This window comes from Idiotropiscis lumnitzeri, chromosome 21 (assembly GCF_059441095.1).
Source record: "Idiotropiscis lumnitzeri isolate Australia: NSW breed Sydney's pygmy pipehorse chromosome 21, RoL_Ilum_1.0, whole genome shotgun sequence".
NCBI lineage: Eukaryota > Metazoa > Chordata > Actinopteri > Syngnathiformes > Syngnathidae > Idiotropiscis > Idiotropiscis lumnitzeri.
Genome location: NC_142411.1, coordinates 4166664 through 4194501, shown reverse-complemented (window position 1 = coordinate 4194501; position 27838 = coordinate 4166664). Strand labels below are relative to the sequence as shown.

Sequence of the window (27838 nt, the reverse complement as noted above, 5' to 3'; positions counted from 1 at the left end):
AATAAGATATATCATAAAAATAGTCTCTTTGAAAATTTATATTAATTGTGTGACATTTGTAGAGCTGGTGAGGCCAAACACTTCCCAGCATCCTTTGTAGCGCTCCTTGAAAATAGTTACACTCTTTATTTACTTTGTTGAAATATCTTTGATTATGATTCCAAAGGCACAAACGAACACCACACATCAAAGGACAAGATGAACATGAGCAGCTCTGGAATGAAAATGCGCATCCAGGCTGTGATTGCGTAGTGTACAATATTAGTGCTATTTTCCTCATTAAAATACACAGAATTAACATTTTTGTATTTTGGGGAAGGCTGGAAAGAATTAATGTTTGTATGTTCTGCTTGCGTCTGTATGGATAGTCATCATAAACCAAGAACAAAAAAGTGGCGGCATTCCACAAGGCTCAATACTCAGTACTCAAAATCAGAGTCGACATTTCCGTTCCAAAATCTTTAATTCCGTTTTGCCATTTTGTCCCTCATACGTGCACCAGGATGTCCTGCAGTGGTTTGCGCTTGAGATCGGGCACGGTGGCGTCTTTGCTAGCGTAGCCGACGGGAAGCAGCATGAGCAGCTTCTCATTGGCCGGTCGCTTGAGCAGCAGCCTGAGCTTTGGGCCGCAGTTGAGCGGTGTCGACGTCACGGTGACCAGACCCACGTTCTGAAAACGGACAGATGACGTATGAGAGTCATTACGTAAATTTTCTTTTTTTTCTTGAGAAATAAAAAAAGTTACTTTATTTTTGTACTTGGCCAGTTGTTGCTAGGTAAAATGAAAACAGACTAACCAGCAGTGCCGTATGAAATATAAAATGGTGGCTCTGTGTTATTTCACCTGCAGTGCGGCCAGAAGGATGCCGCAGGCGATGGACACGCTGATCTCATTGTAGTAGTGTGTCTTCTTCTTGTTGTTTGGCAGGATTCCGTACGTCTGTTTAAAGATGAGGATGAGGTACGGGGCGACGTCCAAGTATTCCTTGATCCAGTTAGTCCTACGCCAAACAAATTGCAATGGACTCAGAGGACGACTCGTGTAGGACTGATTCGCGTAAACGATGGCGCGGTTGCTCACCTGATTGGAGCCAAGTCGTTGACCCACTTGTCGCCCATCCTCTGCCGGTAGTTGATCTCTTCTTCTTCTTCTATGATCAGGCGGATGTGGTGCTTGGTGTCCGGGTCGGAGACCACCACGAAGGTCCAAGGTTCGGTGTGCGCGCCGCTAGGTGCAGTACCTGTCCAGGTCAGTTGAAAGGATCATGTGGATCATTCTTTTTTTTTGTTTTTTTTCCAATAAATGCAATAATTGAAAAAAAAAATTCAGATTGAAATTACAAAATGGCTCCGTTTGAGTTCAGACCCATCAAATGATCCATGGGCCAAGTTGTATCGAGGATAATCGTGTCAGAACCGCAACGTTTTCCTCCAACTATTTGCACCATTCATGCTCAATTTTGCAAAAATCTTGCTTTAGCGCCCTCTTGTGGCCAAAGAACGATATTAAAGTGAAGGGAGGTTCTTAACTCATCCCCTGCCAGCACTTATCAAAGCAGAGTTCCACATAGCTCTATTTCACGTTTGGTGTACTGTCCTGCACGTGCACGTACCTGCGGTACGTATGACGTTATCGATGACTTCGCGTGGCACGGGTTCGGGGCTGATGAAGCGGACCGACCTGCGCTGGTTCATCATCGCGTAGAAGCTCTGAGATCTGGGCAGCATCTGCTCCTCGGGGTGACGCTCAGGTGAGTAAGGCACATGTGCAACATCTTCCTGCTCCTTCCAGTCCACCCTCTTTCCTTCCTCTGGAACACATTGAGCGAGAAAAGCGAAAAACTTGCCGGTGATTGATCAGCAATGGGGTCACTTCAAGAAACGTCCTTGATGACAATCATAGCGACCCGTTGACTTACACGTGCGCCAATTTACATGTTTCACACAGGACGGAGTGAGTCAAACCGAGAACTTCAGAACAGTAAGGCGGTGCTATACATTGTAAAAAGTCAGTGGAATGAGTATTGAGCCTTGTGGAACGCCACCAGTTTTTTTGCAGGATCCTTTGTTCACGGCAACACAGTGATTTTTGAAACATGTGAGGAAATGTGCTTTTCCACGAGACCGACTGCTATAAAATGAGTTTACTTATATGAGACACCGTATGTGTGAAGCTCTTACCATCTTCTTTTGCGTTTTGTTCACTGTCGTCCTGTAGGTCCTGGTCCACCCACGGTCTGGTTTGTCCCCCGAGAGGGCCGGCAGTGGTCTCCGTTCGACGACTCCTCACCGCCAGAAAACCCATCACCAGGCACAGCACCAGCGCCAGGACCGGCGTGAGGACGGACATTGCCAGCATGACTGAACAGAGGAGACGACACACGTGGCTGTCCACAAAGAAACTTCTGCTCAATTGACGTCACAGCAACGTGGGAAGTGAGTCGGAAACATCCAATCAGCTCGGGGACGTGCTCAGGAATGTGGACACAAGTTGTTTTTTGCGGTGTTTTTTTTTTTCCCCCTTCAAGCCGGAATTGACCCTACAGTCTAAAGTTTACAAGTTATTCTCCAACCCGGAAACAGGTCACATTGTGACATTATGCAACTTCTTTTGGCAAAATTAATAAATACCCAAAAAAATAAAATAAATAAGCACATAAAAAAAACACTTGACTTGCTGGTCTTTCAAGCAAAAATTTGACTTCACTCTTTGAATTTGCAATGTATTTTTAATAAGGAACAAAGCACTCAAAGCAATACTGTTTGTTTTTTGATTGATTAAATTAATTCATACGGTAATAATGTAAGAATTAAAAAATTGAAGCGCATTGGTGAATCCATTGTGACTCCCCCTGGTGTTCATAATTTGGCCACTAGGGAACGCTATCACAGCATACTCAGTCACATCGCCATAAAGGTTTTGTGTGTGGTGTTTTTTGGGAGAGGTGGAACAAATGAACGCCGTCACCATTTATTTGTAAGAGGCTATTAATAACGTAATTTTAGTTATGAACATGGCCATTCAACAAATTAAACTCATGAGTCAAGGTGCCACTGTACTACGAGAATGAAGTCAGAATAGGAGAAAAATTTCATCATTTTTGTAGGAGGAGACTCTTACTAGTCCATGTTAAACAATATCACGCAAAAAAACGACGTGAATACACTAATCTGACTTGTGTTCTTTCAATCGGCCACAAGATGGCGCCATTGTCTCAACATTTGTATCTCCGTGCAGTTGTAGTTTAATCGTTGTGATTAGTATGAATGATTTATCCATCCATTATCTGTACCACTTGCCCTCGCAAGGGTCGCGGGGGGGGGGGTGGCTGGAGCCTATCCCAGCTATTTTCGGGCAGTAGGCGGGATACACCCTGAACTGGTTGCAAGCCAATCGCAGGGCACACACTGACAAACAACCATGCGCGCTCACACTCATATCTAGTGGCAATTTAGAGTGTCAAATTAACCTGCCATGCATGTTTTTGGAATGTGGGAGGAAACCCCCGCAGGCACGGGGAGAAAACTCCACACAGGAAGGAGGGAGCCGGAATCGAACCTACGACCGCTGCACTCTGAGGCCATCGTGCTGTCCAGTCGTCCACCAAATAATTTATTGATATTAAAAAAATGTCTGCAACGCCTAGACTTGGAAAAACTACAATCAGACAAGCAATTCTGAAGAAACCACACGCACAAATACAGACACTTCATTAGGTACACCTGCATGATGTAACGACATCAAATACAAGAACTGTCGAATAATCGAGCGCATTTACAAAGGTAATCACTTGCGATGGACTACGATTGACTGACGACTTATTTCTCGCATGCCTTGATTTGATTAGAATATCAATTTCTGGCGGCACAAGCCCCGCCCCCTCGGACCGTCTGCGCTTTAAATAGCAGCTGTTCAAAAAAAAAAACCCACGTCCACTCCACATTCTGCTGCAGCCCGGCTCGACGCCTCGCCCACGAACAGCTGCCAGTCGAGACCAGACGAGACGAGAGCCATGTCGGCCGCCAGCACCGAGACGAGCGCACCTCCGCTGCCCGCCGCCGCCGCCGGCCGCGTCTTCTTCCAGGCCGCGCCCGGCGTGGGCTGCGCCGGCTCGGCCCCGCTCGGCGTCGGCGTCGGTTCGGACGACCCGGTGCAGAAGCGGCAGGGCAAAGTGACAGTCAAATACGACCGGAAGGAGCTCAGGAAGCGGCTCGTGCTCGAGGAGTGGATCATCGAGCAGCTCAGCGAACTCTACGACTGCGAGGTCAGCCTGAAACAGCTTTTCTTTTTTTTTTTTTTTTTTGCACACCATTTTTTTTTATTTAAAATGGGATTCGAGAGGTTCCTCACTGCGTTTGACTTAATCATTTAATCAGTTGTCAATATTAAGTTAGTTGCATTAACTTCTACCAAAAGTCATGTCGATATGAAAAGCAGAATTACATTTAAATTATTATATTATTATTAATATTATAAAATACTCTTAATCAAGATACATTTTATTAGTAGAATACTCCGACTTAAAATGTGAATATGCAACCAGATGCTTTTATTTCGTGCAACCACTTGAGGACAAAATGTATTCAATTCAACACTATTTTTTTTTTTAGCAGCTTTTACAGCATTTTGTTTTGCTTTAATTCGATGGACATTGTGCTGCGCCTTAAGGAGTGAGATAGGGACCCAGCCTGTCAGCAAATAGCGACAATTAGCATGTCTAATTGCCTTAAAAAAAGTAAGAATCGGAGGATCAAGTAAAAAAAAAAAAAAAAAAGTGGTCGAGTCCAAAAAAACAGCCAAGTAGTTTTCTGCAGAGGATAAAGAATTCATGCACATGGGTCATCGATGCTAATTTTGTCAAAGGCTTATTGCGTTCTGCATTTTTTTTCACTAGCAGAAGGCAAAACTGTGGGGTGTTTATAATTACGCAACGATGATCTATCTATCTGTCAGTGATAGCGTTCTTTGTGTGCGAGTCCCTTTGTCCTCCCGAGTGGAGAATACGAGCACGGCCGTCATATTTTCAACCAATCCTTTTGATGGCGGAAACAAGCAGGAGGGTTGACTTTACGTATCTATTTACGTGTGTGTGTGTGTGTGTGTGTGTGAGGTGCCACATGCTGCGAGAGTTGAGCAAAGAGGGAGATGAGGGGGGGTAGATCTGGTAGTGGGGGGGGGGTTAGTTGTCGCCGTTGGAAACGAGGAAAAGAAGGGCAGTGGGTTACGGATGTGCTAATGCTGTGACCCGTCTCCTCGTCAGCCAATGGCCTCTGCTGGCACCCAACACACTGACACGCATATGCACACACACACACACACACACGCCCACACACACACACACGGTCGTGGTCTCGCATTTCCCCGTACGAAGTTTGCCGCACGTGGCGACGGGGTCCTCCGAGCAAAGCGCTGACATCGGCCGGGCGTCTCGCGGTCACGCGGCATCCGTCTGCCGTCAGGGTTTGTATTTCACCTGAGATTTGAATTCCTCGCTTCTATCTTTAGCCCCCCGCCTTTGATTTCCCGACGGGTATAAGCGTCGGATGAAAGTCCCCCCCTCACTTGCTTGACTTGCCTTGTACCCTTTTTTCGCTGACATTTTCCTTAATTTCCGTCTGAATAATGCATGACTCTTAATAATGACAAAAATCAGCCATGGGTGGTGTGGCGGTTGGCGCTGATTCAAATTAGGATTAGAGCCTCGGTCGAGGTCGACGCGCTGCAGTTTTAATTAAATGACAAGTTCAGATTCAGAGGCAGGACGTGTATTTGGCGTCCGGGCCTTCGGTGGGGACTTGGCTGGCTTTGGCACGTTGGGCAACCACCCCTCCCCCTTCAGTGACACCGACATGCGAGATGACGGCCTTGTTTGAACAGGTGGGCTTTTAACGCGTCACGCACACACACGCACACAAATAGTGCTGACGTTTGGTCACATGGTTGTGAAGAGGAAGTCGCACTGCAACCACATTCATTAGCGCCTCAGTATTGGGTCTTAAATTAGTCAGGATATTTGCATGTGTGTGTGTTGTGAGGATTCCAGAAAACGGTCTCGCTTCACCAAAGCATTAGGTCCACAAAGACATTTAATACAAGACCTGCGACAAACACAACCATTCTGCCTTCCTTTTTAATTGCCGATTAGTTGCCACGCCTCGTTAGCTTACGGTCAAACTCAACAATAAAACGACAATTAAACAAGTATTTAAAGCAACCACATAGCTTAGCTTAATCAGTATGCAATCTTAATGCTAACGCTAACAGTTAAGTTCTTTATCCTCTGCCAAGAATGACTAATTAAAAAAAAAAAAAAAAAAAAAAATATATATATATATATATATATATACACTGCCCCCAGGAGGCCACAGCGGGCACTGCAGAAGGAGCAGCACTGTCTATTGAATTGATGTAGCTAAAAAAATAAATAAAAAAGTGTAATTCTTTTCACTGTGGCGCCGAAGAGCCAAACCTGCCTGGATGTGAAGACGCTTTGACAAAAATCGATGGCGGCCCCGTGAGCAAGTGAGAGTCAGAAATGCACGGGTAACCGTACAGACGACTGCGTGTCCTACTTTTTCATGGCTTGCCGTCAATAGAGCTTCGCTCGATGAGGCTCAGTCACGGGCGCACGCACTCCGATTGGAGGAGGGCTCACCTGTTCTTTTGGGGATGATGTTTTAGAATCGAGGCGGCAGTTTGGATTCGATTCAAGACATTTCCCCTCATTGATATGATTCCGTTGTAATATCTGTATCTGTAAAATTCCATCCAAACACAACTCCCCCACAACGCCGAAGGTGATGCTCTTGGCCTATCGAGCCTTTCTAACGAATTGGCTTCAATTGCGGCGTTTTGCTCGTCCTCTGTGACCGCATGAGTTTCACATAACACGCCGTTTGTCGGCCTTTCCTCGAGCAAAAGAAAGAAAAACCGGGAAAGGCGAGCACTGGGTGGGTGGGGTGGGGGGGGACTATCGACAAGGTCACAGGAGAAACGAGGGGTGGGGGGTGGAAGGCGTGGGGGGGGGCTGCTACAGGAGATAGATAATGATATCTAGAGTAGAAAAAATACATGAGAGGGTATGCGAGAGTATTGCCTGGAGACACGGCATCACGCATGATTGTCGATGAATGCGCTTCTTATGCCAGTTTCAAACTTTTTTTGCTCAAGGGGCAAATTGGATTTTTAAATCCGATCTGGATCAGGTCATTGAGAGATGAGGAGGAAAATAGTCCAGGTCAACTTCCTATTCATTCACTACCAGCCGAGTAAAAAATATGGATCTTTGACGTCTTTATCCGTCAATGGCAGTAAATGAGTTAAGAAATTGAAATATCTTAATGTGGAATTCAAGAGGACATTTTTTCACGATTTTATTTTTTTTTGTCTTGTCCTCGGACCAAAGCCAGGAAACAGATGAGCTGCGACGTCGGCAATGCGAGCCCGAGAACACTGGGATGACTTCGCCGAATTATATTTCACGGCTCAACCGGACCTCGTAATATTTCACACGTTATCGTCCACTTGACTCAAGCGTGAAATAATTGGAGCGAGGCTGACAGACGAGTTCCACCGGTCGATCGGACGGGCGTCGCGAATGACCTTGATTCTGTTTATGGATCGGACACGGACGGGGAAGGTTATTGTTTGTGGCTGGGAGGCAAATCTTTATCGCGCTGTTATTTGAATAGCTCGCATCTGATTGCGTTCCAAGAAGCGTGTCAGCGTGCGTTGCCACGTTTCACGTGGAACCTGCTGACACGTGCATCTGTCACTAAACAATTCAAGAGGCTGCTGGCAACCATGCCTTTTCGCGGGCGGATAGCCAACGGCTGTCAAAACCGTTCCGAGCACGCAACAGACGCCTCAAATATGAAAAAGCGCAACTGAGGTGCGAGAAGAAGAAATTCTGTCAATGGTCGTCATTTTTCTTAGCATGTGCCCGACGTTTTTAAACGTAGACGACATCCTCCTCCTCCTCATCCCCCAAACCGCCGCGTCGTCATTGCGCTTATTGTCCAAAAGGGGGGGCCGGCTCGGTCTATCAACTGCAGCCTGCTGTGTCCAAACACTGGCTCGTTGTTGATGCTCGAAAACACAGTCGGTCATTCATAACGCCGAGTTCGCCGGAAGGAGGGACAGCGTCGCAGTGAGTCGTTGTCGTCAATGCTGATTATTAAAGAACAGAAAAAGGCGGAACGAAATAAGGAGTTCACACTTTCTTGTGTGTTCGTTCGAAATGCTCGCCTGAAAAATTGTGCTGTCGAAAAACAAACAGCGATAACAATCGCTCGCCACATAAGTCGCAGAGCACGAAACAAAAGTGTGCCCTCACGTTTTGTTTGGCAGTTGGCAAACACACTTTGCATTGTCGAGGGTTTTTTTTGGTCACGAAGAAAAATAGCAGCGCGTTGCATCGGACTGGTTTCATTAACTCATTCGCTACCATTGACGGATATAGACGTACTTTCATTTTACCTGGGCTGGCAGTGAATGAGTTAAGTGTAATTACTGTAGTATCTGTGTTTTGGATGCGTGCCTGAAAGAGGGCAAGGCCTAGCTAGTGGCAGCAGGAGCAAGAGGAAGTTTATCCGGTTCGATTGCGCCTGGGTGTGAGTTGTGGCCGACATTCTCGTTTTGTGTTAGCCGAAAAGTGGATTGTAGCTCTCCTTGCCCACTTGCGAGGGCATCACAAGTGTGTACATCGCTGGATGGCCGATTTGCAAAGCCTCCAAAGAATAGGCGGAAGTCTAAATCACCTTTCGAAGGGTGGTAAGAGGACAAATCAATTTGGGTTTTATGACTAATATGCATAAAAGTTCTCCTCGGCGGGCCTTTTAGTTCTTTGTAGTCCTCCTTTGCGAGCGCGTGTGATGTAAGGTGTCCTCTGGAGTCGAGCTGAATCAGCGTGGGAAAGATTTCTTGCCGCAGCCGGCTCCAACTTTATCCAGGAAATTCATTCACGCTGCATGCTTCGTGCAAAGAGTAACGCCGGAAGCGAGCGAGGGGGTGGAGGGACACGGGTCCATGACTTATTAGCAGTCCCGCTCTTTGACAAGCCTTCAGAAGAGGTCTCGCGATTTCATCCCGGGTTCACCTTGGTCTCGCTCGCATCCTCGGCCAACTCCCCCACGTGGGAGTCAGTCTCCGAGGATGAATTCATCCCACCTTGAGCTCCCCGACGCTTTGGTGCGACATCGAAGATAGCTAAGCTGGAAGCTTTTCTCTGTTGCGCAATCCTTCTCTTCCTCATAAGTGACCCACTTATCCGGGCCCGTCCCGGAGTCCGTCAATCCGACGTTTCCCCCTTAAGTGGCGTTCCTCTCAAGCGTGACACAAAACTTGCCTTTTGCCTTATTCATTACGGGGGTTATAAGCCAGCCACATGCGCTGGATGCTAACGTTAGCATTAGCCTTAAGCTAGCAGGCGAAAAGCTAAGGTATGTTTTGTTTTTTGTGTATTTCCACTCGAGCCGGGTATCGATTCAAATTTTCAAAATAGATTTTACTCCATTCACATGGGTCTCAATTCGATTTTCGATTCACCTCGATTGATTTTCGATTCCATCAAGGATTTCACGCAGTACCAATTTTGCTTTGGCATGGAAGGCATTCTCATGAGAACCAATGCTTCAATTAGTTAAAACTTATTGCCGTAACTCGGTGCATTCGTAAAAATCGGAATATTTACGTTAAGAATCGAAGCTAATGCGGTTAAATTAATCTTGTACATTTTATTTAACATGACTTGATCCAAACAATAAATACGTCTGCCTGCATGCTTGTGGGCGCCGACTTCACTGCTTCCGCCATTTTGTTTTGATACGCTACTTACGGTTTTATGAATCGATATCGGGCTATGAAAAGGTAAATCGATTAAAACCGATATATATCGATTCTTCAAACCCAGCCCTAATTTCCACGAACAAAAACCAAACCAACCGATCTATATCGTACCATCCTTTGACACCCTTCAGCGTGCCACCCGATTGTTGTTCAAAAACTGTCGTGGATTGTTCTCAATTGTTCCGCCGCGGTGTTTGCCGTCATTATGTCAGACTATTTACATATGATATAAAAGCAGCTAAAGCCAATTCCACCCACACACCCACTGTCAGAAAAACAGGCTCGGTAGGGGGTTTTACTCTACCATTCCGAGCTAAATTGGAACGCATACTTGGAAGCGTGTCTTCCCAAAACCAAAGTATTTTTTTTCCACTGCAAGATTTATTTGTATGCAGGTCAGGCTTTATTCCCAGCGCTTCGCTATGAACACCAACGTGACAAGTTTGAGTGTTTAAATCAGTCTGAATCGAGTTTATGAGTCACCGGGTCGGGCCGCTCGCATTAGCATTCCGTCACCTCAAAGCGGACGAAGCAGACAAACGGCTGCCGGCTGCTCAGCTGTCGGTGAAAACAAGTCTGACACACGCTCGGCAAACGCGCCAGCCGGGTGTTCTCGGTTTGCGCGCGCACAACTTCATTCATTCAATAAGCGCTTCTCGCCTTACTCGGGTCAACGCCCTTCACAAGCACGATGGTAATTCTGTTTGTTTACAACCAGTTTCTGCTTCTTTCCTTGACCTGACACCTTTTTCGTGCTTGAGCTCAAATGAAAACAAAGTAGTTCTCAGGCTTTGTTGGATTTGTCAGCAGGTCAAGTGAGAAGAAGCGGCATCGGTCGACAACGGCGTGAAAGGGATCTGCTGAATGGCGACAATCGCTCAGTTGCTTTCAGTCTGCTTGTGAGGAAACGATTGTGCGGCTTATTTGGACAAGCGTGAATGCAAGCATCTTGAAACCCTGGTGATCAGAAATGAAAAGGTGGAAGCTGATTTAAAAAAAAAAAAAAAAAAAAGTCTCCGTCCCTTGCAAGCAAATTCTGGTGCAGTTTGTTCTCCCGGAATTATTCCGACAACAAAGCCCGCGCTCATTTTGTCGTCACACTGCCAATAAATCATCCATTTTACATGAGATTTCGTGAATACGTTTCAAGCCGGGCCGCCTTCGCTGGTGACAAGACGGAAAATCATTTCCCTCGCAAGGTGGCGTGACCTCATCTATTTGAGGCTCCTAATCGGGCGCCGCTGTTTATCTACATGCTGATTTCCATTCCGGTGGCTGCAAAGGACGACATACTTTCTGTCGAGCTGGACTGGCACGCAAAGCCCCCGCAGTCGACATCGCTCTGCAGAAGACTGCTGGCAGCACTCGCCGCGTGTGTGTGTGTGTGTGTGTTATTGGCAAAGGCCTGCAGTAGCCAGCCTTCCACACACGGCGAATGACTGCCTGCCCCACTTGTCGCCAATCGCTGCCACGGAGGGTGACAGGCTGCCCGCTGACAAGCGCAATCATCTCACCACAACACTGACGGACAGTTTGATTGAGCTTCTTTTTTTTTTTTTTTTAATAGTTTCTCTTAATTCGGCGGATTAAGTTCTGACTCTCTAAATATGTGATGAAGTATATGCATGAATTAACACTCTATCCCCACTCAGTTTAAAACGGCTCATCGTGTTTTTTGGGGGGTTTTTTTTCTGCATGTAAGCCTGCGCAGTCGTCATGCTAATAAGATGGCGGGCTATTTCGTTGAAAGTGCTCGAGGGAGGGAAAGCACGAGATGCTTTAAAACGCCTCTTAACGGATAAAGTAATGAGAGGGAAGGGGGAGGCGGGGTTAAACTTAGAGTTGGGGAAAAAAAAAAAAACCCTGTCAAGTGAGGATAAAATGTCTTTTGAAAATTTGATACATCACATTGAAGAATATTGCGGGCAAATTTGAATCGAAAACGAGGCTTGAAAATCGCGACAGATGACGGACGACGGATTGAGATATAGCCACTGAGCAGGTCACGGGGATTTTCTACGAGGCACTCTAACGCGACCACGCCAGCACGAAGTCCCGATCACATGCTTGCTGTCATTTCTAACTAAAAAAAAAATCCCCCCTCCTCTCTTTCCACTCTTTCTATGCTTGATATGCTCACAACGAGGCACTCTAAATGCCAGTCCAGAGTGAGCGAACCACTCGTCCGTTATGCCGCATTTTATTTTATGGCGCTTATTTTTTTTTAAATGTATTTTAAGATAATTTTCCTGGCTCTTCCACATTCTCTCTCTTAAGCGTGTACTCACGGCCAACAACGATGCGCTCTATAGTGGCCACGCAGCACAAACAAATCTCAGAATTATTAGGGTCGTTGCCTACCTTGGAACATCAAAAGTTCGACGATAAACGGGAGCAATTTGTGAGGCGAATCACAGAGGCTGAGCTTTAAAGATGAGAGCCGAAATAGAAAAATGGCGTCCCTCCATCCTCGCTCTCCACGAGTTTGAATAGCAACAACGGCGAGGGGCTAAAACACAAGCGAAAAGTCAGCCGGGACATGAGATGCCGCTCGCATTTGCCAGAAACTCAACCGAAGCCATAAAGCACGCAATTATCTGATGATTGGACGCCGATCTTTCAACCAAAACACACAAACCAATTTGAATATTGAGAATGATTTTGCGATGATTTTGCGCAGGAGGAGGAGATGCCCGAGGTGGAGATCGACATTGACGACCTTTTGGAGGTGAACAGTGACGACGAGAGAGCCGTCAAACTGCAGGTACGCTGCATTTTTTTGTTTTTAGATAAAAGCTATTACAATTCAAAATAAAAGGAAACCTCGGTAGGGGGCGCTAGAGACTCCTTTTTTTTTTTTTTTTGTACTTGTGTTAGGCAAGTTTATTAAATCCGAGTTTTTGTTCATGTTTAGACCCTCAAAAATTTATTTTTTATTGCTAAAGATTTCTCCTCCACATAATATAAAATTGAACTTTTCACACAGTTGAAATTACGGATACTACACATGCCATCTTAAGTTCCTCCAACTTTTAGTTCTCTGTACTTATAATATCTGAAACTGTCTTCATCAAGGGTGGGCAAACTACGGCCCGGGGGCCACATGCGACCCGTTAAACGTTTTGATCCGGCCCGCCGAACTTGACAAAAATAAAATGAATAAACCTTGTTGTGGTTTTTCAAAGACATAAATATTTTTGTAATGCTTTTGTTCACTTTCACTTCAAATTAAATGTTTTTTTTTTTTTTCACCGATGAGGTGAGGTTACCACTCCATCCATCTCCTCCTTGGTCCGGCCCCTCTGTCAAATTTTCAAACCCATTGTGGCCCGCCAATCCGAAAGTTTGCACACCCCTGGTCTTGACATTACCTCCCTTCTTCATGGCGTCTTTTTTTCGTGTTACATTTCATCCCTTAACAACGTTCTTCTTTTCCCACACGCAGGAGTCGTTAATAGACTGTTACAAGCCAACAGAGGTGAGTGCGCCTTTCACGTGTCCGTACAGGAAAACGCTCATTATCAGCGACCGACTGCAAATGTGGGTGGCGTGACATTATTGATCCCCACGTGGCCTATATGTGCATTCAAGCGTCATATCCAGGAAGTCTGTGGTCAACGCGAGCCACACACACACACACACGCATGAATGACGTCTGCGTGTAAATTGACTACTTGAATGTGAAAGTGTGTACATAAGCCACGATAGCGATTAAAAGGTCCGGCAGGGCCAATCATATTATCTTTTGGCCATACAGCCGGGAATTCCCATCTGTCACCGGCATACGGTCGTGCGTCTTTTAAGTATGTGGCATTAGGTCAGCCGGCAACCGTCGCAAGGTCGCTTGTCGCCTGCGTTGACAGCTCGCTAAAAGACATCATTTTATCATTTACTATACTTGACCCCAATGCAAGTGGACTGCAACAGTTCTTTCTCTTTGGATTTTTCAGTCTCGTGGAAATCATTTATGTAATTTTGCATAATCCTACTAATGGTGTTCTAAAACAACATCTTGCTTTCTGCTTTTTATGCTTATCAGATTATTTTACGGAATTTAGCTAACCCCTCAAAAAATAGCCCCTCCCTTTTTGCTACCCGAGCGATAGACTGCAACGCTGAATGACAGCAGCTTGTCGGGACAGAATATAGAATTGAACATAAAGAAGGAGGGCAGGCAAATAGGGCGTTAAAGTCCCAGAGACGTCATAAATGAGGTCATGAGCCCGAGTGTCACCTTGATACGGCGAGCGAGGCGGATTATATTCCACCACGTCGTCCTTTGCGCTCAGCTTCACATGCCTGCTTGTCTTTTACTTCCTCAATTATTGCACGCATCTTTTTTTTGTTTGGTAAAAGGCTCGACCGACACATCTGCAAGTGGTCATTAATTGCAAGCGTGGATAATTTTCACTCGGCTTCAATTACTTTGGTAGGCTTCACCGTGACGCCGGGATCATGCCGCAAAGCCTCAGCTGTCACTCAAAGTGAAGGAAAACAACAACAATCGTGCGAAGGATAGCTGGCCTGTGTTGATTCTGAAAGGTCTGAAAAAAATAAAATAATTCAATCACGTCATACTGCCGGACGACATTTTGAGGACAGTGAACGGCATAAACAAAAAAAACAAAAAAAAATTCCGGAAATGATGACTCTACTTCTGCGCCAGTGTCGGATGACAGCAGATTCCCATTTTTGGAGATTATTTACGATTAAGTGTCATAAACTGAGGAACCCGTGTAAAAAGAGATTGGCGGTGTTCCACAAGGCTCTATGTTAGATCCAAATCATTTGACACGGTTACAATTTGTTCTAGTGCAAGCCTCCGTAGTGAATTCGTATCAGAAAATCTTGTATGATAAACACTTCTAGGCCATAAATATACAACAATCCAAAAAAAAAAAAACAAAAAAAAAAACGGAAATATAATTGAGGGTTGTGATGAATATGCTCCGCATATTTTTCCTGCAGAGTCATTTGACTAAAACAGGCAGACAATAAATCTGTCATCCATTTGTGAAAGCGTGCGCGTGAATGAGTGCTGCTTTCTAATTATAATTTCCTCTCCCTCTCGCCCTCTGTCTTCTGCTCTCCTAGGATTTTGTCCGCGAGTTGCTGGGCAGGATAAGAGGAATGAGGAAGCTCAGCGCTCCATCGAAGAAGGGTCTATAATGTCGGGGACCTTGACACGGCCTCATCTCCACGCAGCTTTTCCAACGCCCCACCGCGACACTTCAGTAACTCACCCGAACATAAGCCGCATCACTTCTGCAATCGCCCACGCGTAGCACGAGCTCACCACACACACACACACACACACAATGTCGAGGATAGTATAAACATTACAGGACTGTTAAAAGGGTACGTAGCGAACGGCGCCGCCTACTCTTCACATTTGCTCGTTTCAAGCCCCCGACAGCCATAGAGATGGAAAATCTCAACGACGACGACAAAAGGGGAGGAGCTAAGTCTGTACTGCATTTGCTGTGAAATTAGCTGTAGCACGATGTAAACACAGTGCTTCACCGTTTTTGTTTTGTTTTTTTACTGAGGTGTTTTTTTTTTTGCCATTTTATTGTTCATGTGAACGTTTCCTGTTTTTAATCCTCACACTCTAACTTATTCTTGCTTGTATCATGTAAACAAGTTTTTTTAATTCAGTACATAGAATGAATGAGGGGATTTTATGTGAGGATGTTGCCATTCACCACCGCAAGGCATGATGGGTATTGTAGTTCCCGACTACAAACCTGATGATTGACGGCCTTTTGCTCATGTTTCACCCATTTTTTTTTTTTTAAACACATATCTATTTAAATACGACACAGCAAAAACTCTTTTTTTTTTTTTTTTTTAGTGATGAGGGCTTGCCTTTTAAGGTCTTTCAGGATTTTCGTCGTGACTATTTCCCACCTTTCACCATACGGATGACCTGGAGGCAAATATGGTAAATCTGTGGACAACTTGAAATGTTTACACTTGCCAAATGTAAATTAGAAATGTCAAACGGGCAGAGCGCGGGGCTAAGAATCATCAGGCAGGTACGGTCATTTTTTTTTTTAAGATATTCAAAATGTGAAAGGGGACATTTTGTTGTGTTGATGTTGCGTTCCAATTAATTAATTAATTTCCTTCCGCAAACTAACATTCAGTCATGAATAAAATCGCGATAGACAAAATGTGACAAAAAAAAAATCTCCCTTAGCTGCCAAAGATACACAAACAGGGCGACGGTTGATTTATTTATTTTTTTCTTCTTTAGAACACAAAGTACCCGTCTTGCATGCGAACAACAATAAATAAACACTGACCGAGTATCGATATAAGCAACTTATAATCACAAAACATTTATCTTAGCTTCTTAACTTGATAGGATTTTGATTTAGAATCGACGTGACGAAACACGTCGGAGAGAATCCAGGAGAACTTGTGAAAAGAAAAATATGGTGCTGTTTTTAATGTCCTTCCCAGGTAGTGGCTGTATTAAAAACAAGGAATACATTAAAAAAAATAAAAGTAAAAAAATAAATAAAAAAATGAAGATGAAGCTTTTTCACTGTGTGATGGCGTTGTTGGGTGGACGCCATTTGCGGCTGAGTGTGACGCAAACGGCTTTCGTGCTGAGGTCCTATTACGAATTTTCCTCGACTGAGAAGCAGTTCCGGGGCGATAGGCTAATATTTTATAATTTATGAGGGAGTATTTTAAAAAAGTCCATATAGGAAGCTTTGCATGTATTTTTTAAGTAGCATGTGGGGAGGGTGAGTCAGGCCGAGCGGGGACATTTGTTGGCCCAGAGGTTTTTATTTCATAAAACACATTCCTTTTTATACCTTTTAGTAAGACTACAATTTTTTTTTCAGCTGCTATTTTTCGTTCTTCTGTACATCTACAATAAGCGATCTTGTTTTTAAAAAAAAAAAATTGTAACGTGTAAGGTGTGTGTGGTCTGTTTTTTTTTTTTTGCTGATAATAAAAATGCAGACGACTGCGTTGTTTTAAGAAACCATATGTCATTTTTTATTTTGATTTAATTATTTTTTTGGGGTGGATAAAAAGGTTGTGTCTCGGGTGGAAATTTAGTAGGCCAGCCCCCCCCCGTCTGATTGTGTCGCGTTCACCAGAGTATGACTTAATTGCTCACTCTGTGCATGAGTAACCTTTCTCTGCTGCCAGTCTCGCCCCATATGACTAGCCTAGTGCCCTACTGTACGCTGTTGCTAGGTAAAATATCGCTCTCGAAGGCGTCACCGCCCACATGGGGGGGGGGGTGAAAGAATAGGACGTCACTTCCAATGGATGTCTTTGGATTCAGACGCACATTGACACACATTCGCAAACAGCCTTGCGGTTGGCACTGCGGGAGTCGCACGGATGCTGCGAGTCAAGATCCGGGGAGGTGGGGGTGGGGGTGGGGGGGTGCGAGAGAAGCTGAGCGTGCGCCTTTAAATCCCGTGACCCACTTTTTCACAGCTGGGGCTGGCCGGCAGGGAACGCTCGTGCACGCTGACGTGAATAATTGGGACTGCAAGGTGAATGTGAGCAGAATTGCTAAGGATGGGAGACACCCCCTCTAACCCCCCCCCCTCATCCCCCGTACCCTTGCTTCTCCCTTTCAGCATGTTTTTTTTTTAGTCAGCTGACTGCACACCAGCACATCTCACACCAGCAGCATCCTCAAGTCATTTCCGAGGAAATCCTAAGCGATAGGAAAAGGGGGGGAAATGCGATTTGTTTGCCTTCAAAACGGCAGCATGGCAGACCCCCTTTGTGAAACATTCCGACTGTACATTTTCTGCCTCCCCCTCCCCCTCACCATTCCTTTTCCATTCTCTCCCCCCATATGTTCTGCCATCCCACTCTCCCCGCTGGATTCAGCGATCCATCATACCTCACAGCGATGAAAAGGAGGAAAGCAGGAAAGGGGGGGGGGGGGTGATGGAGAATTGAAAAAGACACAGCGACACCACGGATGTCCTGGCTGCTGAAGAGAGACATGAGAGAAAGCATCTCCAGCGTGTCGCCGCTTCCTTTCCGAGCGGAAGACTGATTCCACTTGTCTCTACGTCAGCGCAACACAAGAATCATTACATCGAATGTGAAAACAGTTGGTGCATTCTGATGAATTCATCCTGGCTCCTTCTGCGCAACCTGGCCACCGGGGGCAGTATCGTACTATTTGCAGAATTACAAGTCATTTTGTAAGATTGGCCGATTTTTGTCTGTCTAGATGTGTTGATGCACCGTTTGTGTTCAGATATGATTTAGAGGGACCGTAACGTTAACATGAACGGATTTTTTGGGAGGATTTTTTTGCCATTTGCCAAAACTGTAATTTAATTACTCTTTTTTTTTAATCATTATTTTCCTCTTGCATCGTACGGTAAATTGTTTCCCACATTAAAGCTTCTACTCGCTGCGACAACACGACCCGTTACTATGCTACGTAAATATTTTATTTCTCCCGTACAACTTTATCCACCAAGCATCCCCCTTTCGTGACTTTATAAATACATTAACATACACGTGCACGAGTGTGCGTGTGACTCTGCAGTCTGCAATCTCTTTAATTTCACTACAGCGAGTCCATTCACCTTTCCAGCGCGCCGGACATAAATGTTACAAGCGCTGCACTTGAAGCATGAAATATGTAGGCGACAGACAGCGTGTGCTACATTGCACGGACTTTCTTGCCAATGATGAACACTTCTACTACTACCTTGAGATACGAGTGACTTGCCTTGTGAGGTTTTTTTTTTTTCATAGTTTAGACATTTGTGTTGCTTTAAAAGTCCCCCAAAAATGTGATTATAATCCCTGTATGTGTGGCAGTGACGTAATTCGACTCACAACAAGCAGCACGTGGGGCTAATGGACAGCGACTGTAATTACTCTGGAACACAAATGGTGCAGTCATCCATGTAGACAGACAATGCAACAAATCTCCCAGGCATGTCTTATCCTTTTGGTGTAAGAATAAAGAATAATATTAATACAGATTACAGAGCCACTTGAACCAAACACTGCCCCCCGGTGGTCATGTCTCACACACCAGGAGTTACAATTAAAATGACACCATATCGTGTTTCCAACAAAATGAGCCATTGATACAATTTGTGACATAAACAAGCAGCCCATGTGGTTGTTATGCTCCTGATATTTGTCACACTATTGGTAATGCACGACGGTTTATGTCGGGAGTGGGCGGCATATACAACTCCGCAAATCGAACACGTCGGATGATAAAGAATAAACACCGCAGTAACAAACACTTTGTAGAAAGCGAGCATCAGCGGGATTAATAGCGGGGATTTAAGAATAAATTGCATTTATTTACTCGGGTCACGCTGCCATATGCCTTCTGGCTTGTTTGTGTACCAACTGCTTGTTTTTATCTCCGAGGTGATTGGTCCTCTCGGCAGATAGCACACAGCGTGTAGAAATGTGACCAGGCCCATTTCGATGACAACAGAGGGGTGCGCTTATGTCCTGGTTGGGGGATCAGTCTATCGACAGGGGGTGAATTCAGATCATTCTAGCGCGCGCCATCTGTTTTGGGTGAAACGCGTAGATCCACGACGGCGGGCTTTGTCTGCGCCGAGCAAACAAACAACGACAATGAGCAGCAATTATTTGCCGCCACTTTTTACCGACAGTGCTCGCGAAAGTGGCTTTGTTGCTATGGAGGACGTTCTGTCTGCTGCTGCCGTTAAGGTGACATGAGCATAAACGGGGGGGGAGGAAAAAAAAGATATAGCGGGAGATACAGGGCATATGAGTCAGTCCTGAAAGAACAAAAAAAAAAAGTCAGTCCTGAAAGAACAAAAAAAAAAAAAAAAAGTCAGTCCTGAAAGAACAAAAAAAAAAAAGTCAGTCCTGAAAGAACCCCAAAAAAAAAAAAACTAAAATGAAAGATAGCATTAAAAAGTAGCATGCAACAAAGTCATTTAAGTGGAAATGCGGCACTGGATCCCATTCTGAAAATTGACATTTACAGTGGCGCCTTGAGATACGAGTGACCTCGACTTTTTTTTAGGTACGAGCCATCATTCGGACGATTTATCTATTTAATTTTTGCTTTCACCTCTGACATGCTAACGATTAGCACCCATTTTGGAACCCTTTAAGCAAAAAATATTTGAACAGCAACGGTGGAGCAAAACATAATTACAAGCATATATTTTTTTTTGTCCGATGAGGAAAACAAGACTAATATTATTGCAGCTTTTTGAGTCAATAAGAATAGTCGTACTACGGTTTAAACCGGGAAAACTGTAAGTTATAAAAGGTCCTCTTTCAGGAAAAAACAACTTAATAGTGTGGCTTTAAAACATACTTGAATGATTGACTAAAAATTCAAATGGGAAAGTTACAGTTCGAGAACCCATTCTAATTACATTTGGGAAGAAGAGCAGAATTAAACACACCACCCTGCATATATATTTTTACAACCCATATTCATGTTGATGAAGGGACTCAAGACAGTAATGCAGCTGATCCTTCAAGATGTTAAAAAAAAAAAAAGAAAACTCGCTGTTTGTGCTTTCTTGGTTGATCCTGATTAACAAACTAGTCATCTAGTGTGCAAAGCCGTGAACCAGATGAGGTTCTGAAAAGCCTCAAAATCAATCAGCTCCCTCAGCCGTGCAGAGTATTAAAAGAGAGAGACTCAACACACCAAAACAGACGTGCTTGACATCCGCCGCCCCGTCAAATAAACCCAAAACATATCAATGTCCTCATGCCCAAACAGCAGGAATACAATATATACTGTGATGTCTATTCTTCTGTAATTTATTGACGAGCCATCAAAGCTTTGAGTCTGGGCAAAGGGGGGGAAAGAGTCCCAAAATACCAGATCTCCCGGGAGCTAATTAGAGACAATTCGCAGAATCTTTCATCACAAACGTGAAAACAAGACGTGCGACCTTGAGATTCACCTCATGAAACCTCAAGTCGCACCTGCAACGCCGCTGCTTTGAGTTACAAGTTAAAGTCATGACACAAAACACTCGCATCTTAAATCATCTTTTGATATCAATGCAAATATCAGAAAATACATGTTGGTAAAAAAATGAATTTAGGTGATTTGGGGGGACTGGAATGGATTAATTTCAGACCGAATCATTGTGATTGTTGTCTGCATGAGGGAATTATACTGCCCCCGGTGGCAAAGTTTCAAACATCAAAAGGAGATGCAATGAATTAATCATGTTCCACAATCTTGCGGATTAGTTTTGATATTAATAGATATTTTTAGGTATTTTCCTTATTAAAAAACACATTAGAAACATTTTTGTTTTTTGGGGTGAGGCTAGAACAAATTTCATGGCATTTCTATTCCTGTAACAATTTCAAGGCCCCACTGCTCAACTGAGGGCTACGCAAGGCCCGAGCTCCATAGTTTCCTTCAACCGTGGCGTTTGTACCTGCAGGCCAGATTCATCTCCCCGCGTCAGCGTCCCCGCTTTCCGTGGCTGGAATTGGCAAAACAGCTGGTTGCCATGGTTTCAGTGGCTGTCTCACAGGCGGGTTCACAGGAGGGTAAGCCTACAGAGTCGAGCATCGATATGAGAGATTAACATACATTCAGCTAGGCAGCTAGGCAGGAACGCGAAAGCCTCACTCAATTATAGAATAGAATAGAATAGAAATCCCTTTATTGTTTTTTTTTATGCTCGACTACTCGGCTTTAATGAGCATGCTCAATTTAACTTCATATATGACAAATATCAATACGATTGAAAATGGATGGGGTTTTTTTGGGGGTTTTTTGCTGATTACCACCAGTGCCAAATTTATACCGTTTCATTGGTGGCAATATTATGGCAATCATATGGGAAAAGAATATATAACCATGACAAAAGAATATACATACACAGGCAGAAACAAACGCAAATATGGTTTTGGGTAATGTATAACCTGGCTGAAATAAATGATCAGCTTATTTTGTTTACAATCGTTAAACATGTGTTTAGCAGTAGAATTGACTGCAAACCAAAGGCTAGAGCACCCCCTGCTGGAAGTTATTTTTAACAATTAAAAAACAATAATAGTTGCTGTGAGAGTGATTATATTTTATATATCTGAAAGCAACAAAATAAAAAAGATTTTAAATTGTCCAACGATGGAGAATCACAGCACACATATTATTAAGCGAATGGCGATTTTATGACAAACAAAACTAGTCTGCAGGCAACTTTCCAATAAACTCAACGCGCAAGCTCGTCTTACCTTTTTGTCTTTGATGTGGTGTTTTATCATCCACGCCCAGAATGCAGATGATTGACCTTTGTGGAAAACCACCACTTTGCTCATTTAACCATTCGGCCAACCCCATCCACACCTCATAAAGCAACTCATAAAGATTGGATTGCAACCTGGAGGCAGCATTTCATCGCCAAGATGCAGGATTACACTTTTCAATTAATGTGTCGGTGGGGTGCATGATATCGCCAAACACAAATTATCTCCTCCTGCACAACTTCATGTACTTGCTTTATTGGCTAACATTAATTCAACAGCAGAAAAGCTAATAAACGAATTGAGACGTACAATTTTAATTCTGCATGAATTTATTTACACTTTAACTAAAGAGTAGACATGAGGATCTTTAAGATTAAAAAATCTTAAAATGTTTAAAATGCTTTACAAATATAGCAATAATAATGACCAAAAATGTTTGTTTTTCTACCTCACCCTTGAATGGCGTTAGCTTTATGCCACGGTTGCGTCAGCGAGCGTTATATCAAATACCGCGAACAAAAATGTGTTTTGCGTGTACGTAATGTGAAATACTGCGTCAAAAGGCATGTTTTGTGCGTTCAGAAATGTGTTTCGCGTGTACAAAACAAGTCGGGCAGTCGGACACATACTTGTGGAAACGGAAGCCGGCTCGTTCCAGTTCAATGGAGACAACACTGCCCCCTTGCGGATGGAGGAGGGATGGCCGTTCAACACATGGGAGACCTTAGTGCGTAGATATCTTGAAAAATGCCGTTCACTCGGGAGCACATAACAACTAGTGTCCTAATGTGAGATTCAAACCTCTGTGTGACAGTTCTGAAACGTGGTTGAATGTTTTTGTCCTGACAACAAATTAGCATTTTTATGAAAAATCATTTTTTTTTATAAAAAGTCACATTGTTGGAGTTAGAATGTGCCTCAAGAGATGAGTTGTTAGTTGTCATACTAAATGTTGACCAGTAAGTGCTCTTGAAGTGGGCGTACGTGTCCAGGGGTAAAAGGTCACGTGGTGAAAGATGAGAGGCGGCAGCTAAAAAAAGAAAGTAGCAGCTTGCAGACAACACACGACTCGTTGGGAACTGGGAAACTTGGGTGAGAACTTTTCTTCTGTTCATTTGTTTGTGTGTGTGTGCATGTCACATGGTCAAAGTTGACAAAGTCTTTGGCCTATTTGGCATGCGAGAGCCCAAATGAGTTGACAAGGTCAGTCAGAAGACGTTTAAGTCTCGACGACGTGGCAACATCGTCTCGGCTTGTCCTTTCCTCGTCTCAGCGGCATCATGGCGGCGGACACGGCGGGACTGGACGATTATTCCGCATACGGCGACCTGACCGAAGACGAACTGCTGCAGCTCGCCATCCACCGCAGTCTGGACGATGCCCACGCGGAACGATGTCGTCTGCGGCCACCCGACCTCAGCAAAGGTCAACCGGTTGCACCCGACCCGCAAGGCCCCTCCCACTACAGCTCACCAAACCCGCCCCGACAAAAGTCCCTTGACGTGTACGTATATAGCCTCCTGGATACAAGTTCCAAACTTGCACTCACGATAATACCAATAACATGTCGACAGGCAATAAAATAAATAATATATAATACTTGCAGACATGTAATTATTATCCTCTGCAAAGAACAACTAATGTTAGTGCCGTACTGACGAGCTAAGAGGACTTGACATGTCTCAATGAATGTACAGAAATGCACTCGTATCTCAAGGCACCACTGTAGTTGGTACTAGGATCCAGTTTTTTCCGCAAATTTGCAATAATTTGTTGATGAGAAGTGCATGGCGGCTTGAGCGCAATTCCATCCTGGATGGCTTCCACTCAGCTAGTGGCCAAAAGTGCAGTCGGAATAAGTCAGGCTTCCGTGGTCTGATTGGCTCTCGTCTGGTGTGTGAGTTGCAGAAAAACTTTTGAGGGCACCGTCAGCCGTTTCACCAGCGGCGCCGGGAAGAAGATGTTGGCTTATTGCAAATGGGACGGCACTTTGGTCCAAGTCGCGCCAGAACTTCAGGAGTACGTTTGCTCCTGTACCCTAACCCTGCACCCTAACCCAGGCCCCCTAAGCCCCACCCCTAGCTTCAGGATTCCGCCTGCTCCTGCACCCTAACCTTAATCTTCTCCTGAGCTGGAGCTCTAACCCTTGCCACTTAATCCAGAATTGGTCAAAGGAGGTCAGAGGTCACGTGTGCATCTGCTTGCTGTGTCGCTCAGAGAGGAGGAGCCCCTGTTCCAAGCGATCCGTGTGGGCGATGTGAGCCGGCTGAAGGGTCTAATAGCGTCTTCCGGAACCAACCTGATGCTGCCCAGCAAGCCTGGCTGGCTCGCCATCCATCAGGCGGTGTGCTATGACCAGGAGGCGTGCCTCAGGGTCCTCTTGTCGGGTAACCCGCTCACTGCCACATGCGACAGGTGACACGACATGACGTGACATTTGACCCGTGACGCAGCATAACCGACCCGGGCCTTTTGAAAGAAACTAGGGAACGAAATTCAAACGGACTGACGAGACAACGAGGCACACTTGGACTTGACACAAGCGGCCGGAAAGAGCTGATTGGTTGACATTAATCAATCCATAAGACATACATATACATTTTCAAAAATGTAGTCGCTGCCTCCCAAAGACGTATTTATACGTCTTAGCCTTTTTGTATCATAACTCCGTGTTTTTATAGCATTAGAACATAATATTCTGTTGGCCTCGCAAAATCATTCAATATCCAGAAAAAAACGCTGGAATTGAGGGGTTTCCTCGAGTACAAATTTGCGGGATTAAATGAGTTAAGAGGAGGGCTGTGGAGAAAACCAAAAACAAGTTTTACAATACTACAAGCTAACATGCTAGCCAGCGAACAGACATTTTGTTTGTTTTCGTGGTGACTCCGCTCAGCCCAGCCCGGGATGGTCAACAAGCGCACCGAGCACGGAGAGACGGCACTGCTGGTGGCGGTCGGCAGCGGTCATCAGCGATGCGCTCAACTTCTGCTGGAGAACGGCGCCGACCCCGATGCGGCCAACCGGGATCACGAGACTCCGCTATACAAAGGTACAGAAAGTGCCGTCCAGTTGCGCGCCCTTCAATGAGTTGTTTGTCGTCTTACCCCGCAGCCTGCGAGACGGACAACCCCGCGATGGTGGCGCTCTTGCTCAATCACGGAGCGGCGGTCAACACAAAATGCTTCCAGGGTTGGACAGCACTGCACGAGGCCACGTGCCGTAACAACGTGGAGATTTGCCAGATGCTCCTGAAAGCCGGAGGCAAACATAGCCCTGTGGATAATTACGGGATCACGCCGCTGTTCACCGCAGCTCAGAGCGGACAAGTTGCTTCCCTACGTCTCCTGGTCAAGCACGGTAAGTCTGAGCAACTGACAGCAAAAACCGCGGACCCCGCTTTACCCTTTGACCCTGACCCCAGGCGCAGACATAAACAGTCAAGCCGCCGACGGAGCGACGGCTCTTCACGAAGCCGCAAAGAACGGCCACGCTGAAATCGTGGAGTTCCTCCTTTCCCAGAAAGCAGACGCCAACATAACGGGAAAAGCCGGACTGTTGCCGCTTCACATCGCCACTCGCAAAGGAAGCGACACGTAAGCATGCCGGCGACGGGCCACGGATGACCCCCGGGCTGCAGTTTGGACTCACCGCCCCCACACTTTTAGGTCACGGAAAGAACTTCCTGTTTTTTTTCCTAGCATCGTGTCCATGTTAATCCCGGCCACCAGCAAGGCGAGAGTCCGACGCACCGGCATCAGTCCGCTCCACGTGGCCGCCGAGCATAACCGCGACGATGTTCTGGAGACTCTGATCCAGGCCGGTTTTGACGTCAACGCCCAGCTGTGCGAAGAGCGCTCCAGGCTGTATGAGGACCGGCGGAGCACGGCCCTCTACTTGGCCGTGGCCAACTACAACGAGGACAACGTTCGCGCGCTGCTGGACGCCGGCGCCGATCCGAACCTGGACGTGTTCGGACCGCTGCTTGTGGCGGCCAGGCAGGGCTGCATTGAGAACGTCACGCTGCTGGTGCAACACGGCGCCGACATCAACGCCCGCATCCCCACACACCCGACCACCTTCCCTGCCATCTTCATGTTCTCCATGAAGTACCTCCCCATGTTCAAGTACCTGCTGGACAATGGCGGCGACGCCCTCTCCTGCTTCCAGTGCGTCTACGGCAACGGCCCACACCCACCGCTCCAAACTAGAAGATCACACCCGGGTCACCTGGAACACCCTGAAGGACAGCGGCCAGCTGGCGGCGTAACGCAGGGAGTGCAGGTGATTGAATGGCTATTTTTAGCTTTTAATTTTTTTTTCCTGAAAATGCTTCATTTTAGTTTAGTTCTTTTTAGATTTAGCATTAGTTTTAGTTATGGTAGATTTTATTATATTAATTGACACGTGTGTGGTCCGTGGCGGTCTGTTCATTACGTGAGTAGCGTATTTGCGCTTTCTCGCCAGTTCTGCGAAATGATCTCAGCTCCCAGCATCAGTCGGTGGGCGGGGCCAATCATCGACGTGCTGCTAGACTACGTGGGTCACGTGACACTCTGCTCGCGACTGATGGAGCACTTGGACAGCTACGACGACTGGAGCATCATCAAAGACAAAGCCGGTGAGGCACCCCAACAAAAAAAAAAAAAGTCAGATGGCCTCGCCTGGACTCGGGCCACGCCGCTTTTCGTTTGGTTGGGGCCAGGCTCAGGTTGTGTGAAATATACAAAAGTGTCAGTTTGTTTTCTATCAAGTTTTCGAGAAGACTTCAGATGGGAGTTGCCAAAAATACCTGAAGCTTTTTTTTGTTACGTAATTTAAATCATTTGTGAAACTTATCATGTTGCAATATCTTAACCCATTCCGTTTAAATCTGAAAACATCTTGTCCGGTGTAGCGCGATGTGCAACAGCGAAGAGTTGAAGTCACCTTTTGTTGGTTCTGTGCGCAGCGTTGCCGCGGCGGCTGCTGCAGCTGTGCCGCATCCAGATCGTGCATCTGGTTGGACGGGATCGCTTGAAGAGATTGCCACTTCCCGGAAGTCTGATCCGCTTCTTGCAGCACCAGGAAACTTCTGTGGACTTGTGAGCCGCCGGCGCGCAGCTCTTCGCTTTGGCATTCGCTCGGAAACGCACAGCCAAAGCCGCCAGACTTCTACAAGATGGAGTAGGCGGAGTCGCGCCATCGTTAGCTAGATGATTGACGGCTTGTCATAGCCGTCACGTGCTGGCAGCTTGTTCATGCTAACAGACACTATAGGCAGGTGGGCTAACAATTAGCATCAAGTAATGATGTGCTTTCAGCAGGATAGCTGGACACTAAAGTACTCAATTCGTGTCTCCTATGCTGCCCCCATGTGGCCAAAGCGCGCACATATAAAACAGTTATTATTTATTTCTTTGCTGCATGTTTTTATAAATGATGATATTATACTGCTGAGTGCTGTTTTTCTCATTAAAAAAAATCTAGAACAGCTAATCTCAGCGGGGACAGCCAATTGGAGTGGGTAGTTTTTTTCATTTAGACATCCTGAATGACGACGAAGACAAGATACGTCCTCTCAACTGCGCGTGAGAGTTGTCAGAAACAGGAAGTGATGTCATCACAATAAACACATTCCTCTTCAAACACAAACTTCCTGTTTGGGGAGCTTGATGTTCTTTTTCATCATCGTTCTCATTTCCGGCCTTCCCACCTAAAATATATAAACTTTTTGCAGAAGAAGAAAAAGAAGAACAACAAGAAGAG

The 27838-nt window shown here is 45.4% G+C and overlaps 3 protein-coding genes across 9 annotated transcripts; 2 read left to right on the top strand and 1 right to left on the bottom strand.

The window, feature by feature from the left end:
- Positions 1-444: 444 nt before the first annotated feature.
- iyd (iodotyrosine deiodinase) lies at positions 445-27395 on the bottom strand. 7 transcript variants are annotated; one of them, XM_088286472.1, is made up of 8 exons: positions 22720-22759; positions 22079-22134; positions 21274-21394; positions 2182-2361; positions 1614-1811; positions 1082-1241; positions 845-1001; positions 445-670 (listed from the first exon to the last, which is right to left on the bottom strand). In XM_088286472.1, exons 4-8 carry the CDS (start codon positions 2357-2359, stop codon positions 488-490), a joined length of 876 nt encoding a protein of 291 aa, XP_088142598.1. In that variant the 5' UTR covers positions 2360-2361; positions 21274-21394; positions 22079-22134; positions 22720-22759; the 3' UTR covers positions 445-487. The 7 variants fall into 7 exon arrangements, with proteins under 7 accessions (XP_088142598.1, XP_088142600.1, XP_088142599.1 ...); XM_088286474.1 differs by lacking the exons at positions 22079-22134; positions 22720-22759 and adding an exon at positions 27020-27395; XM_088286473.1 differs by lacking the exon at positions 22079-22134 and having other exon boundaries at positions 22720-22818.
- ppp1r14c (protein phosphatase 1, regulatory (inhibitor) subunit 14C) lies at positions 3825-16803 on the top strand. The gene is made up of 4 exons (XM_088286476.1): positions 3825-4265; positions 12528-12611; positions 13293-13325; positions 14942-16803. The coding sequence occupies exons 1-4, from the start codon at positions 4014-4016 to the stop codon at positions 15014-15016; spliced, it is 444 nt and encodes a 147-aa protein (XP_088142602.1). The 5' UTR covers positions 3825-4013; the 3' UTR covers positions 15017-16803.
- asb2a.1 (ankyrin repeat and SOCS box containing 2a, tandem duplicate 1) lies at positions 22927-27781 on the top strand. Its single transcript, XM_088286467.1, has 10 exons — positions 22927-23182; positions 23364-23594; positions 23999-24109; positions 24308-24477; positions 24987-25142; positions 25205-25450; positions 25515-25686; positions 25792-26374; positions 26558-26711; positions 27042-27781. Exons 2-10 carry the CDS (start codon positions 23371-23373, stop codon positions 27176-27178), a joined length of 1953 nt encoding a protein of 650 aa, XP_088142593.1. The 5' UTR covers positions 22927-23182; positions 23364-23370; the 3' UTR covers positions 27179-27781.
- Positions 27782-27838: the final 57 nt, after the last annotated feature.